Consider the following 14,677-nt stretch of genomic DNA (forward strand, 5'->3'; position numbering starts at 1 on the left):
GAGTGGAGAAACACTTGGATGGCCCTGTCTTCTGTCACTAAACATCCCACATGTAGGCGTACGCATCCTGATTGACATATCCAGAGACCAGCCTCCGCGCTTCGTTGGCCAATTGCTGCACAGAGCTGGGTCGAGCCTTCAGATCCAACCTCTTATGTTGACTCATATAACACACACACACACACACACACTCTAGCAGTCATGTGACGGTAATATAGTACAACTACTCTGCCTCGCTGCTAGTCAGTCTGAACGGTTCTGCTAAGCAAGTCTCAAGGACAAACCATGCATCCGAGATAGAGATTCCCCATCAAATGCAAAGGAAAGACAATGCATTGGGATAAAAGAAGGGATTTGTAAATGCTTTGTTGAAAAAGGTAAGATGGAGTTTTACCGCATCTTTTCCTTGAGAATGAATGGGTTCTGCAAGAGATCGTGGGCGTGTGTTCCTCCAACCTATGACCATATTCTGCAGCACGCACCGCTGGACGAAAACATGTTTACGTTGTAGCCCTGAAGCTGCGCTTACTTGCGCATCCTATGCTACGGGATGGGAAGAAGATGTGCTCGTTTGCTTCAGAACTAGAATCAATATGTTGACGGTTATGAGTTATGATAAAATGAGACAAGGAGATGTTTAAAAATGATACTTTTCCGACAGTAATCGGTATAGATGTAAGCCTAGCCTACGGTGTTTAAATTGCTTTGCATTTGATTTACATTTGATCGCCTATATACGCCCATGTGTGTTAATTCTTGTTTTAAAATATTCTCAATTATTATGTTGTAATTATTCAGTGTTTGTTGTGTAATAGCATGTAATGCCTGAATAATGTTTTGATGCACATGTGGCTTGACTAATAGAGATCATAAAAGCATTGATTTACTGCTTGTATTCGGTGCATGTGACAAGTAAAATTGGATTTGATTATAATCTATATAGGTGAACAAGATAAACGGTCAAGCAGGAACAAATCTAATGAAAACACATTTTATTTGTCGTGAACAAGATAAGTGGTCAAGCAGAAACAAATCTAATCAAATCTAATTTGATTTGTCATCACATGCGCCGAATACAACAGTTGTAACGGTGAAATGGTGCTTCCCAACGAGTAAAAATCAAACATGTAATTAAATGACAATAATGACGCGATAATCGCGTGTCATTCCACTACAAGTGATTGGTGTTGATTTATTGCGGGTTGAGCGTTGTAAACAGCATGACAGGTGATTTATGCACTATTAGGAGCGCAGAGCTCACGGCTGCCCCACGCGGTGTTATTTTAATAATGTGACGGTTCCTTTGGAGGTTTACTGTCGGTCACTGAGCCAAGAGGCCCAGAGAAGGGGACAGACGGTCAAACGTTGATGACCATCTCAGCTTTGCCAGTTTTGTGTGTGTATGAAAATTCACTATAGTTGACTAAAACATTTGTTCAAATGACAGAATTGGCCATAAGTTAATTTGATAAAAAAAATGCACGCAAAACCTATTTAAATGTAGCCTAAATGTGTGAGGCAAAGGTGTGCTTTGGCAGGAATAATTTCCATTGCATCCATAGTCACTCTTTCTGACACACACACTCTGCCGTAGCCACTGCACAGCTGTGGACTCACAACAGGAGGTGCTCATGTGGCCTCGATCCAAATGCTTCGGTTAGGTTTAGTTTCCACCAGTGGAAATATGACACCTTCGCCATTCTCACATATCCCAGATATCTCGTGCCTGACAAAAGTGTGAATCTGAGGGACCACATTTATATATTTTGATAACCCTCCAATTAACACTTTGATCACAGCCTGACAGCCATCACCTTCTATTTTCTGACTATACTGTAGTTGTTTTTGCAAGTCTTGCCCATTGTGCTGTTGTGTGTGTGTGTGTGTGTGTGTGTGTGTGTGTGTGTGTGTGTGTGTGTGTGTGTGTGTGTGTGTGTGTGTGTGTGTGTGTGTGTGTGTGTGTGTGTGTGTGTGTGTGTGTGTGTGTGTGTGTGTGTGTGTGTGTAACAGAGTGCATTCATCAAGTTATTTTGAATTGTGTTGAATCTGAAATACAAGTAAAGGAATGCGATAGCCGCCTATGCTCTCTGGTAACCGCTTCAGCTCTGACGCCAACCGCGTGTGAACTTGAAATGGAAACAGGCACAGCATTCCATATTTTGAACATGCAAGCCAGGAACAGAGAGGCGGAAGATCATTTGTTTCACAAGTGGTGCATTGGCGATTCATGACTTGTCCTTACAGTAGGTCTTGCCTCTGTTCTTTTGCCTGTAGACTCTTGTCTGTGTGTTCTTACATTACTATGTATAAAATGTATTAATCTCAAATCTCATTTTAGGCCTTCCCTGTGGCTCAGTTGGTAGAGCATGGTGTTTCCAACATCAGCATGGTGTGTGCAATGCCAGGGTTGTGGGTTTGATTCCCACGGGGGGCCAGTACAAAAAAAACTTAAAAAAATGCATGAAATGTATGCATTCACTACTGTAAGTCGCTCTGGATAAGAGCGTCTGCTAAATGACTAAAAATGTTGACATTTTTTTTTAGTAATCTTCTCTCTCTTCTTCTCTCCTAATGGGTGTTTGTCTAGATATATCCTGGCTGGAAACCTTGGAATGAAAGACTTTTCCTATCGAAGCATTCTTCTTTTTTATCCTGAGAGAGAACAACAGGTGTTTCTCATTTGTTTTCTGCGAAGCGTGACCTTGCTGTGGTGACCCCTTCTGGGGTTTATTTGTTGACAGTTTCCCGACAACAAGAGGAATAACCCTAACAAACTGTTATATCAGTAAGACAATTTTCAACACAAAGTGGAGTGACATTCTCTTGGCCCATAGCCAGGAATGGTGGATAACGTCCTAGCGAGCGGCGAGGAGACTTTCTTAACTTACGATAGAGCTCCTTCGGTGTATCACCTGTCGGACATGGTGACGGATGCAGGGACCTACCAGGTGATGCCCTCACCCTTCTCCGAGGACGACATGAGCGAGTCGTCAAGCCCTCGTTCCTGTTCTAGCCCCGACTCTCAAGTGCTCAGCTCCAGCTATGGCAGCAGCTCCAGCGCCGAGAGTTCAGACAGCATCCTGGACTTCCTGCTGTCCCAGACCTCCCTAGGCGGAGCAGGGACTGCGGCGGCCCTCCCCATGTCACTGCCCACCTCTCTGTGGAACTCACAGAGGGATGAGCCGTCACCCCCCCACCCAGAGGCCTTGAAGGAGGAGAGTGTGGACTTCTCTGTCTGGTCCTTGGTGGACATGGAGCAGCCATTCTTCCAGCCCACCTTGGAGGAGATAGAGGAGTTCCTGGAGGAGAACATGGAGGTGGTGTCATCCATGAAGCAGGAGGCCTGGGAGGGGGCGCTGGGGCTGGGTCTGGAGGAGATCATGGGGCTGGGGGTGGGACTGGAGGTGTATACGGAGTCCTCATCCCCAGGGCCAAGGCTGGAGCCCGAGGCCAAGCATTCAGACCAAACTGTGTTTACCGAGAATGCCGCCACCACCACCGAGACCAAAAGCACACCGGCCTCGCCGGCACAGGAGTCCATAGCAGGTCTGCACGACGACAGGTCCAAGAGTGATTCATTATCCAGCAGGCTTGGGACAACAGAGAGCGTTGCAAACCGTGGCAGCAGTGGGATGCCGGTCATCCTGCAGATCCAGCCCATGCAGATCAAAAAGGAACCCAGTTCCACTGCTCCTCATCATCCTCCCCAAGTCGTCCAGCCTCCCCCTCAGCCGGCATCAGACATCAAAATTGCCCAGCTGCTGGTCAACATCCAGGGGCAGACCTTCGCCCTGGTGCCCCAGCTGCTGCCCTCCACCAGCCTTAATGTCTCCTCCAAGTTTGTGCGCATCGCTCCAGTGCCCATTGCAGCCAAGCCCCTGGGCCTCGGGGAGGTGCTGGTTGGGGTCCAGGGCCAAGGGCTCCATGTGGGGGGTCAGCAGTTTCAGAAGAACCCTGTGGCGGACCTCATCAAAATGCACAAATGCACTTTCCCCAGCTGTACCAAGATGTACACCAAGAGCAGCCACCTGAAAGCCCACCTCCGGAGACACACAGGGGAGAAGCCCTTCGCCTGCACCTGGCCAGGCTGTGGATGGAGGTGAGTGGGTGCTCGTTGACTATGATGATAATCATCATCATTTGATGGATTTGCTATGCCTAAAGGCCTTTAGACATTCAAGTTAGTAGACATATACCAATAGAAAACATCCACCACTGAGCACATAACATGATGATTCTTCATAATGAATTACAATAGCTGCAATGATCTCATCACATGTTATCATAATTGTATTCGGCAGGTGTCAGGGTTTTGAAGTTAAAGAGTTTAAGACATCTATCTCGAGATTTGAATGACGTTGCTAGGTTACGGCAGGTTGTATAACGAATGCTTAGGGTGAGCGAGTGACTAGTCAGTGAGCCCAAGCTTTCACAAGCATGTGTGAGATATGGAGGGGATTATCTCTTGTTGTTATCGTTTGGCCTTTCTGGACACATTGGGGAAATGATATGTCAATGGGACAACCCAGCAAACGTGACGTCTTGAGGACATTCAGCGACATTCCCATTAGGTCCCTTATGGGTTTTGGCGTAACAATATCCCTCTGACGCTCTGAGAACATTCTAAGAACGTTGTGTAATGGTCCCAAGGGAACGTTCTCTGGGGGACCTTTGTCTAGTTCCGTGGACATCTCAGGACCAAATCAGGATATTTTTAGGACATTCTCAGGACTTTCATTTTACTCGTTCTTAGGACTTTGGGTGATGGTCCCAAGGGAACGTTCTTTGGGGGACCTTTTTCTAGTTCCCTGTTTGACCCGGGGACGTCCCCAAATATGTTTTAGGAAGTTCTTAGGACATTGTGTCATGGTCTTCTGATGCTCCCCCGATTGTCCTAGATGTCCCAAACCAATTTAAGTAATGAAACGGGATCTGAATTATAAGGTAAGTTGTACGCTGTTCAGCTAAAATAGTGTACAAATATTTAAACAATATTGTTACATGACCACTTTGTACTGACTTTTCAGTGTGATCCCACCTGGGATTTGATCTCACAACCTTTGGATTTGAGGTATACTTCTCGTTATGCTGCGCCACAAAAGCTGTACAATTTCCCCTACACATTCATTACCTATAACACGTCACTGCTCCTAGCAAAGGAGTGCCATCTCCACTGCTATTGTAATTATCAGTTCATCTGACTATTCTCTCATTGATTTACTTATTTCTGAAATTTGAGTTTGGATTGTTAATATAGTTGTCTAATCTTGGTGGGGCACATTGTTCTGATTTAATGTTACTGTTGAATCACTATGATAGATATAATCATTTTTTGTGGGTGTATTTTTAACAGAGCTGAGATTTGTGAAGGGTAGTAATAGGCCTAGAGATGGAATCAGTCATTGATAGACATGGTGGCAAAGCAGGGCAATCGGAACACTGTGAACCAAGAGCTTGTGAGTGCAAATCCCAGGTGAGGACATGTTAAATAATAATTACTGTATGAATAAACATACACAATGTAATATATGTAAGTTGTTAAAAGCACTGTTTGTGTGTGGGTGGCCCTAGCATTGCCAAAAGACAAAGAGCTGTGAATGGATCAGTGGTTCACCAGTCAGGGCCTTGATGGACCATGTGCCCTAGGTAGAATGTTTAATTCTTTTTTTCGGGGGACAACGTTTATTTGACACCATCATTAAACTGGGAACTATAGAAAAACCTCCAGGGGACCATGACACAACGTCCCAAGAACATCCTAAAAACGTCCCCGGGACAAACCGGGAACTAGACAAAACCTCAAGGGGATCATGACACAACATCCTGATGACATTAGGCAACCATTTTGTGACGTCCCGGGGACGTCCTAACGACTCATTGTTGTTAGCAGGGAAGTCCACTTTACAGTACAAGCTGGGTGTCATGTTTCTCAATTGAAGGCAGCTTTTGTACCACAGACTGTGACTGGCACCCAAATTGACCAGTCCGATGAGGTCATCAATTAGCGCCAGTGAGTGGCTTAAAGTGAGACTTCACAGGATCCAGAGGTCCCTTCAGATAACATTGCTTAATGCGTCCCAGATGGCACCCTATTCCCTACATAGTACACTATTTTTGACCAGGGAATAGGGTGCCATTTGAGATTCAGCCTTAAAGACTTCCTCTCTCACAGTATAAAGCTTTCAGAGTAGGTGCAGCATTCCTTCTGGTTAACATGGATTTGAGTTGCTTGTTTCATTTTGGCTAATTGGCGATCACTCGACATGCTATTCCTTCACTGCAGCGTCACAATTTAGTCGCCACAGTAGCAGCGCTGTGAATCATTTTACTTGTCTACCAGTTAGTGATATTCCCTTTGGGGACTTCCTGGTAAGTACTTCAAATCAAGACGATGTCTCTTTAAGAAATGGAACGTATTTGACTTTTATTTATTTTATTTATTTAACCTTTATTTAGGCAAGTCAGTTAAGAACAAATTCTTGTTTACAATGACGGCCTACCAAAAGGCAAAAGGCCTCTCCTATGGGGGCTGGGATAAAAAATAAAATATAGGACAAAACACACATCACGGCAAGAGATACACCACAACGCTACATAAAGAGAGACCTAAGACAACAACATAGCAAGGCAGCAACACATGACAACACAGCATGGTAGCAACACATGACAACAACACAGTAGCAACACAACATGGCAGCAGCACAAAACATGGTACAAACATTCTTGGCTAACAGCACAATCGGCAAGACTTGCAAAAACAACTACAGTATAGTCAGAAAATAGAAGGTGATGGCTGTCAGGCTGCGATCAAAGTGTTAATTGGAGGGTTATCAAAATATATAAATGTGGTCCCTCAGATTCACACTTTTGTCAGGCACGAGATATCTGGGATATGTGAGAATGGCGAAGGTGTCATATTTCCACTGGTGGAAACTAAACCTAACCGAAGCATTTGGATCGAGGCCACATGAGCACCTCCTGTTGTGAGTCCACAGCTGTGCAGTGGCTATGGCAGAGTGTGTGTGTCAGAAAGAGTGACTATGGATGTCTTCATCAACAAGATCTCATTGTATCCCTCAAAATGGAGTCTATTTTTTGGTTAGTTCTGTGTGTTTACATGATAAAAACAGAAACAAGTCAAATGTTAACAGTTTATGCATTGATTCCGAGTGGTTAAGGTTAGGGCTATGGTTTGGGAAGACTTAAAGCAAAATAATAAAAAACGACAAGCTATTACCATCAAGTATCATCAAGTATCCTCAAGGCTTGCGAGAGCATTGTAAACTGCAATGACGCTTTGGCTCTGAACATCATGAGTTCGCACCCAGTGCTGGGCAATTGATGTTATTTTTTTTGTGAGTGCTGAGGAATGTATATAGTGACGTTTTCAGGACCTTTTCAAACGTCCGATATGGAAGTCTATTTCTAGTGATCAGGCTGGTCATGATCTGAATAGGGGTGTCAGTTTTCAGCCGTGTGTGTGTTTTTTATTTTTTATTTTTGTTTAACCTTTATTTCACCAGGTAGGCAATTTGAGAACAAGTTCTCATTTACAATTGCGACCTGGCCAAGATAAAGCAAAGCAGTTCGACACATACAACAACACAGAGTTACACATGGAGTAAAACAAACATACAGTCAATAATACAGTAGAAAAACAAGTCTATATACGATGTGTGCAAATGAGGTGAGATAAGGGAGGTAAAGGCAATAAATAGTCCATGGTGGCAAAGTAAATACAATATAGCAATTAAACACTGGAATGGTAGATGTGCAGTAGATGAATGTGCAAGTAGAGATACTGGGGTGCAAAGGAGCAAGATAAATAAATAAATACAGTAGGGGATGAGGTAGTTGTTTGGGCTATTCACAGATGGGCTATGTACAGGTGCAGTGATCTGAGAGCTGCTCTGACAGCTGGTGCTTAAAGCTAGTGAGGGAGATAAGTGTCTCCAATTTCAGTGATTTTTGTAGTTCGTTCCAGTCATTGGCAGCAGAGAACTGGAAGGAGAGACGACCAAAAGAGGAATTGGCTTTGGGGGTGACCAGAGAGATATACCTGCTGGAGTGTGTGCTACGGGTGGGTGCTGCTATGGTGACCAGCGAACTGAGATAAGGCGGGGCTTTACCTAGCAGGGTCTTGTAGATGACCTGGAGCCAGTGGGTTTGGCGACGAGTATGAAGCGAGGGCCAGCCGACGAGAGCGTACAGGTCACAGTGGTGGGTAGTATATGGGGCTTTGGTGACAAAACGGATGGCACTGTGATAGACTGCATCCAATTTGTTAAGTAGAGTGTTGGATGCTATTTTGTAAATGACATCGCCGAAGTCGAGGATCGGTAGGATGGTCAGTTTTACGAGGGTATGTTTGGCAGCATGAGTGAAGGATGCTTTGTTGTGAAATTCTAGATTTAATTTTGGATTGGAGATGTTTGATGTGAGTCTGGAAGGAGAGTTTACAGTCTAACCAGACACCTAGGTATTTGTAGTTGTCCACTTATTCTAAGTCAGAACCGTCCAAAGTAATGATGCTGGACGGGCGGGCAGGTGCAGGCAGTGATCGGTTGAAGAGCATGCATTTAGTTTAACTTGTATTTAAGAGCAGTTGGAGGCCACGGAAGGAGAGTTGTATGTGTGTGTGTGTATGTGTGTGTTTGAGCTCGCATTGGTGAGTGTGCATGAGTGTGAGCGTTGGTGAGTGTGTGTGTGTGTGCGTGCGTGCGTGTGTGCGTGCGTGTGTGTGTGTGTGTGAGTGAGTGTGCATGCGTGTGAGCGTTGGTGAGTGTGTGTGTGTGTGTGTGTGTGTTTTAGCTCGCTTCGGTGAGTGTGCATGCGTGTGTGTCCATGTGTGTGTGAGTGAGTGTGCATGCGTGTGAGCGTTGGTGAGTGTGTGTGTGTGTGTGTGTGTGTGCGTGTGCGTGTGTGTGTGTGCGTGTGTGTGTGTGTGTGTGAGAGAGAGTGTGATGGAGTGTGTGACTCTTGGCACTCAGCTGCCTGATTTCCTGAGGACACAGGGTCAGGCGGAGAGAGTGACAGTCTCGGGTGAAAGAGTGTAACCTTTGTCTTTGTAAGCCAGGGAGGAATGTTATCTATATGCCCTGGCCTGCAAAGACCTTACTGAGTATAGGTGGCTAACACATGGCCAAAGTACAAGTAGGGATATGTGAATTGTGACTGTACTTACAAAGTGGTGGACGAGGTAACGTGTGTGTGCGTGTGTGTTAAGTGTGTGTTAGTGTTAGTGTGTGTGTGTGTGTGTGTGTGTGTGTGTTAGGGGTGTGTGTGTAACAGAGTGCATTATGTTGTGCCCTGAGCAGGGATAGAACAATGTTTTACACAACATCACACACCATTCAAACCAGCCATCCAATAGAGCAACAGATTACTCTGTCACTGCGTGAGTGACGTTTGTCTTCAGATCTAAGTAATCTCGCTTACCTAGAAGTAAAATTATCTCGCGGAAGATTGTCATTTCTTTTTTTTTTTTACTTCTGGGGGGAATGCCGTTAACAATTGTGATTACCTTTGTGCAAGGGAAGGAAGTGAAGTGTCCTGCCTCGCAAACGGAAACTCTCTGCCAAACTAATATCACCCGTGTTTATCATGGCCAAAAAGCAATTTTGGGGTTTTCATGAATTTTTACAATATAGACAATTTTTGCTTTGTGGCTGTGGAATCTAGTGGAAAACTATATAATCTGCAGACGGGCTTTAAAATCACCACACTAGTTTCAGAACTTTATTTCCCCAATCCTGATTCGTTCAAATAATCATTGACGAAAACCCCAAACCAGGAACTACTGCTGCTCGTAATCACATAATTCTATGTGAGTCTTGACAGATTCATCTGTCCACCAAAATTTGTCCATGAGAGTTTAGGATCTCAAGGAAAGTGTGATGTCACTGATGTTTTCCAGCAAACATGCTACAGACAAGTTTCACATCCACTACAGGTGCATGTGTGCATGTATGTGTGTCTACACACTCCATACAGCATATTAGTTTGTATAGAATCAGCTTACCGTCCGTACCTGATATGCTCAATCATTCATGGACTCCAGTCCACTTCTCCACAGTGAGCAATCTACAGTCTATTGCTGAAAAGGTCGCTGCATCAGTCAATTTATTTATGATGACCTTGGCACCAACTTGGCAACCCGCCAGCGGCCGTGTATTTGTAATGTATTTGTAATGTATTTGTATTGTATTTGTTTTTGTTTTGTATTTGTATTGTACTTGTAATGTAATTGGGGGGGGGGGGGGTGTAGAGAGAGAGAGTGAGAGAGAGCTAGAGAGTGGGGGAGTGAGAAAGAATAAAAAGAGAGGGTGGGGAGAAAATAGAGAGATGGCGAAAGAGAGAGTGGGGGAATGTAAATGGAAGGTAGGGCAAGAAAGAGAAAGAATGGAGGAATATAAATGGAGGAAGAGAGGGAGCGAGAGAGAAGGTAGTGCAAGAAAAAGAGAGAGTGGAGGAATATAAATGGAGGAAGAGAAGGAGAGGGAGAGAGAAGGTAGGGCAAGAAAGAGAGAGAGTGGGGGAATGTAAATGGAGGAGGAGAGGGAGAGAGAAGGTAAAGGCAAGAAAGAGAGAGAGTGTGTAAGCCTGTTTCAGTTTTGTACACACAATCAGCCTGATGGAAACTGGTGTGGAAGTGACATGAACAAAAGGCTAAGTGCTGAATAGCATGACTGTGTGATAGGAACATCTAGGCTGGCAGACTGCTTGAGGGGTCGATGTGGGAGCAGGATCGATGTGCGGCTGAGATGTTTACAGTTGGACAGAGGGACACACATGCAAACAGATACACGTGCAAACACACGCATACAGGTATGGGAATGTTGTGTGCACGCACACACACATAAACACAAACACACACATATACTATACACTCACGTGCACACAGTCTGTGTCCTTCTTTTCTCTCTCTCTCTCTCTCTCTCTCTCTCTCTCTCACTCACTCACTCACTCACTCACTCACTCACTCACTCACTCACTCACTCACTCACTCACTCACTCACTCACTCACTCACTCACACACACACACACACAAACACCAAAATCTAATTAAACCTCCCCATATTTCATCTGGAGTTGACATCGATTTCATCACAAGGACGGGGGGGGGGGGTTCTTCTCAGAGTAGTGTGCCCACACATGAGACGAATGTTGAACAGGATAAGGCCAAGATGAGAAACTACCTTACTCTACAGACTTTACTACTATCTAGCCGCCACCATGGGCCTCCGTACACCAGTACTAGAGCAGTAGCAGTAGAGAGTAGTAGAGCTTGTGTTATTATGTGCTCTGAATGTGTGCCCTAGATTCATACTCTTGTATAAACTGTCTACAATCTACTTATAAACGCTTTTCAACATCCTTTTTTTACATGTCTGCACTGTAATTGATTATTAGCCGACTGTTATTAATAACAATGTTATTATTTTATTACTATCATTTGACTATAAGCCATTATTTTGAGAGTCACTGCTGTAGGCCTTCTGTAGTTGCCTATCTACTGAGATTAGCTCGCTGAGTCTAAACCTCTTCTCTCCTTTCCTTGTGGTTTGGGGACTCATGTGTTATGTGTGTGTGTGACAGATAGTAAAGTGGGTTTTATTCCGACTCCGCAGCTAAATCACAGGCTTGAGATTGTATGAATTCATCATCCTGTCAGCTCTGGCTGTAACATCTGGGAGACAGAAAGAGCTAGGCTTGTGAGAGACTGCTGGGAGGCCAATAGTTGTCATGCCTTAAGCTTTATCCATCTGTTTCACGCTATCGCTAACTATTTAGAATTTCCGCATAGCATTTCTCCAGGGTTTATTCCTGGGTTTTAAGCTAGCACTAACTAGCTAACATTGATCTGCATAGCACTGGTAAGGTAATGTGTTTTAAGCTAGCATGAACCTTTTTTGTATTGCCATTCCTTAAGCTTAGCCTAGCCATGTGTTTTAAGCTAACTATTTAGCATTGCTAGTATTGCTTTAGGGTTCATTATTATGAGCCGTCCTCCCCTCAGCAGCCTCCTGTGAGCTACGTGCTGTAAAATTACTTTTACTATCGTGACTGTAGACAAATCTGTATATCTTACCATTTAGAAATCACTGTCAAGGTTTAACAATAATATGGAATGAAACTAAAAGCAAATTCTCTTGTCTGTTGCTATGTCAAAGAAAATAAAAAGTATTATTCTGAAAAAAATAAACAAATCACATTCCATATGTAAACAATAATGTTTTATTCTGTTCTATTTTCAAATCATTGACATCTCTCTCCTATCTGTGTCTCTACCAGGTTCTCGAGGTCAGATGAGCTGTCACGACACCGTCGGTCCCACTCAGGGGTCAAGCCCTACCAGTGTCCAGTGTGTGAGAAGAAATTTGCCCGCAGTGACCATCTGTCAAAACACATCAAAGTCCACCGCTTTCCACGAAGCCGGACACTGCGCACAGCAAACTGACCACACCCGGATCACTCTTCAGTGGACATAGGCCAAAGGAGCAAGAAATGTGTGTGTCTGTGAGATGGAATTTGTGTGAATGTGTTTGTGTGAGAGTGTGGTATGACTTACGGGGAGAGAGAGAGAAAAAGAGCAAGAGAGAGAGAGAAAGAGAGAGAGAGAAAAAGAGCAAGAGAGAGAGAGAGAGCGAGAGAGAGAAAAAGAGCAAGAGAGAGAAAGAGCGAGAGTGAGAGAGCGCAAGAGAGAGAGCGCGAGAGAGCGATGGAGATGGAAGATTTATGTGTGTGCCTTGCCTTTTAGAGAGATCTATAACAGGGGTCTTGTGCTATAATTTATTGTTGAAAGCAAAACCAACACATGACACTTACCATCTTCTCAGTAATCAACGTTTCTTGAGATTCTTGTTATTGTTGGTATTTTGTATGTTGTACTCTTTTTATTTGTTTTTCTGTTCAGTCTTTATTTTCTTTTTCAATGAAAGATTGTTTTCATTTGAGATGAAATTTATTAATTGCTTAAGTAATAGCCTTGTGTTTCTATTTTACCTGGATATGACTGCCTTTTACCTTTTAAAGAAGTGCCAATGTCTTTGACATTCCTCATCCAAGTCAGGTTGAAGTTTGCCCGGAAAAGTTCTCCTTGTTTTTTTGCCTTGTCACTCATAGCTCATTGACAGAGGGTAAAGAATAACTTACTCATTCATCACACTGTTTGTTCAAAGGGAGGGGCAGAGCTTTTTGTCAATTCTGTACATAAACTACTGATAACAAATATGAACACGTCGCTATAAAGCTACTGGGACTCTTCTCAAGTTCCAGAAAAACTTCACCGGCTCAGATTCTGAGACAAGGCGGGTGAAAGAAAAGAATGGAACAAAGAAAGAATTGCGCACATTTCTGATTGTTGATTGTTTTATGTGTAAAAAAAGCCTTCCAATCAGTGTTAGATTTTGTATTCAGCTTTTTATTCTAAACTCATGTTGTGTATTTGTTGGTCTTTTTCGTGTCAGTGGCTCAAGCCGTTTGTAAGACACTTGTCTGGCCTTAACCCACCACAGCATCCTTACCAGGGCGCAAAATGGTAAAATAACAACTTATTCATCGCAGGCATGTTTTATGGAATAATGATGATATGGTTTGAGAGCATGAGGAAAGGGAATTGGAAATGCAGAATCCTTGAATCCTGTCCATGGAATTGAATCTCAATGAGCTTTTTCTCTCCTTTTTGCTGTTGACACAAAATCTGCCTCAAACCAGCTCCCCAATCTGATCTGTTACTGGAATACCCCACAAGCTCTTGCCCTCACACGGTTATGTTGGAGTGAGGTTATCATGTATGTGGATACCACTACATCACGGTGCTGAACAACCGGAAGAACTGCCTTCTGGAAACTGTTGTCACAACACACTTATTGAGGCCATGGCACAGTTGTCATTATTCTTGATGTCCTGTTTGCTCTTGAGACTTGTTTGTTAAGTATGCCACGCCCTGTTGTGAATGTACGGTGTGTGCGACACCATCCATGCATAGTTCATGTAATGTTCGCAGATGAAAAAGCAGGGGTACATTATATTGTACAGAATTCCTTTCATTCAATTTTTGAATTTTTAATGCTTGTTTAAACACAGGTGTTTTATCGCATCCTATGAATGCATGTGAATATGCAGGAGTGTACATGGCTACACAGAAGACTATTGTAATAACATATCTTAAGGCCAAGATTCAGGACTCTATTCAACCTGTAAAGCTGAAGCGTCATTTCCGATTAAGCTGACATATGCAGTGTTTACCGTGAATCCAGTCTCCGCTAAACAGGAACCTTGCCTTTAAATTTAAATCACTCTGTAAAGCTGAACTTCTGCGATGGGGATTGAATAGAGCCCTCAATCAGATCAAGCGTTAATCGGCGATAGCCGACACCTGCATAGCTGATGTTTTGGCGTTGTCTGAACTGCGTTTGAGCGGTCAAATCATTGAGCAGCTGCTCTTGTGATCTTTTTCATGAAGCCACACCCATGCCACTTGCATTAGAAGTTCAGAACGAGAAAGTGTAGGCTATATAGAAATAATGAGGCTCAAATTGAAAATCATTCAACAAAATATTAAGGATTTCTATCAGCCTAATGGAGGTGTAGATTCCATCTCGCATTCCAGTGTTCCAACTTGTAAACAAGGCTGCATGATATTTCTGTTAATGCGACTCCATGCAGCCAATGG

At 43.7% G+C, this 14,677-nt stretch overlaps 1 protein-coding gene across 1 annotated transcript; it reads left to right on the plus strand.

Annotated features, from left to right (window-relative positions):
- Positions 1-213: 213 nt before the first annotated feature.
- Positions 214-12,577, plus strand: LOC115150145 (Krueppel-like factor 15). The gene is made up of 3 exons (XM_029693112.1): positions 214-377; positions 2,588-4,099; positions 12,295-12,577. The coding sequence occupies exons 2-3, from the start codon at positions 2,841-2,843 to the stop codon at positions 12,458-12,460; spliced, it is 1,425 nt and encodes a 474-aa protein (XP_029548972.1). The 5' UTR covers positions 214-377; positions 2,588-2,840; the 3' UTR covers positions 12,461-12,577.
- Positions 12,578-14,677: the final 2,100 nt, after the last annotated feature.

This window comes from Salmo trutta, chromosome 16, assembly GCF_901001165.1.
Source record: "Salmo trutta chromosome 16, fSalTru1.1, whole genome shotgun sequence".
In the NCBI taxonomy this organism is placed as follows: domain Eukaryota; kingdom Metazoa; phylum Chordata; class Actinopteri; order Salmoniformes; family Salmonidae; genus Salmo; species Salmo trutta.

Excerpts from the sequence above, each read along its gene's own strand:
- LOC115150145 (XM_029693112.1), top strand. The coding sequence starts at position 2,841 with ATGGTGGATAACGTCCTAGCGAGCGGCGAGGAGACTTTCTTAACTTAC. Across the intron at positions 4,100-12,294 it reads TGGCCAGGCTGTGGATGGAG|GTTCTCGAGGTCAGATGAGC; the intron begins GTGAGTGGGTGC and ends TGTCTCTACCAG.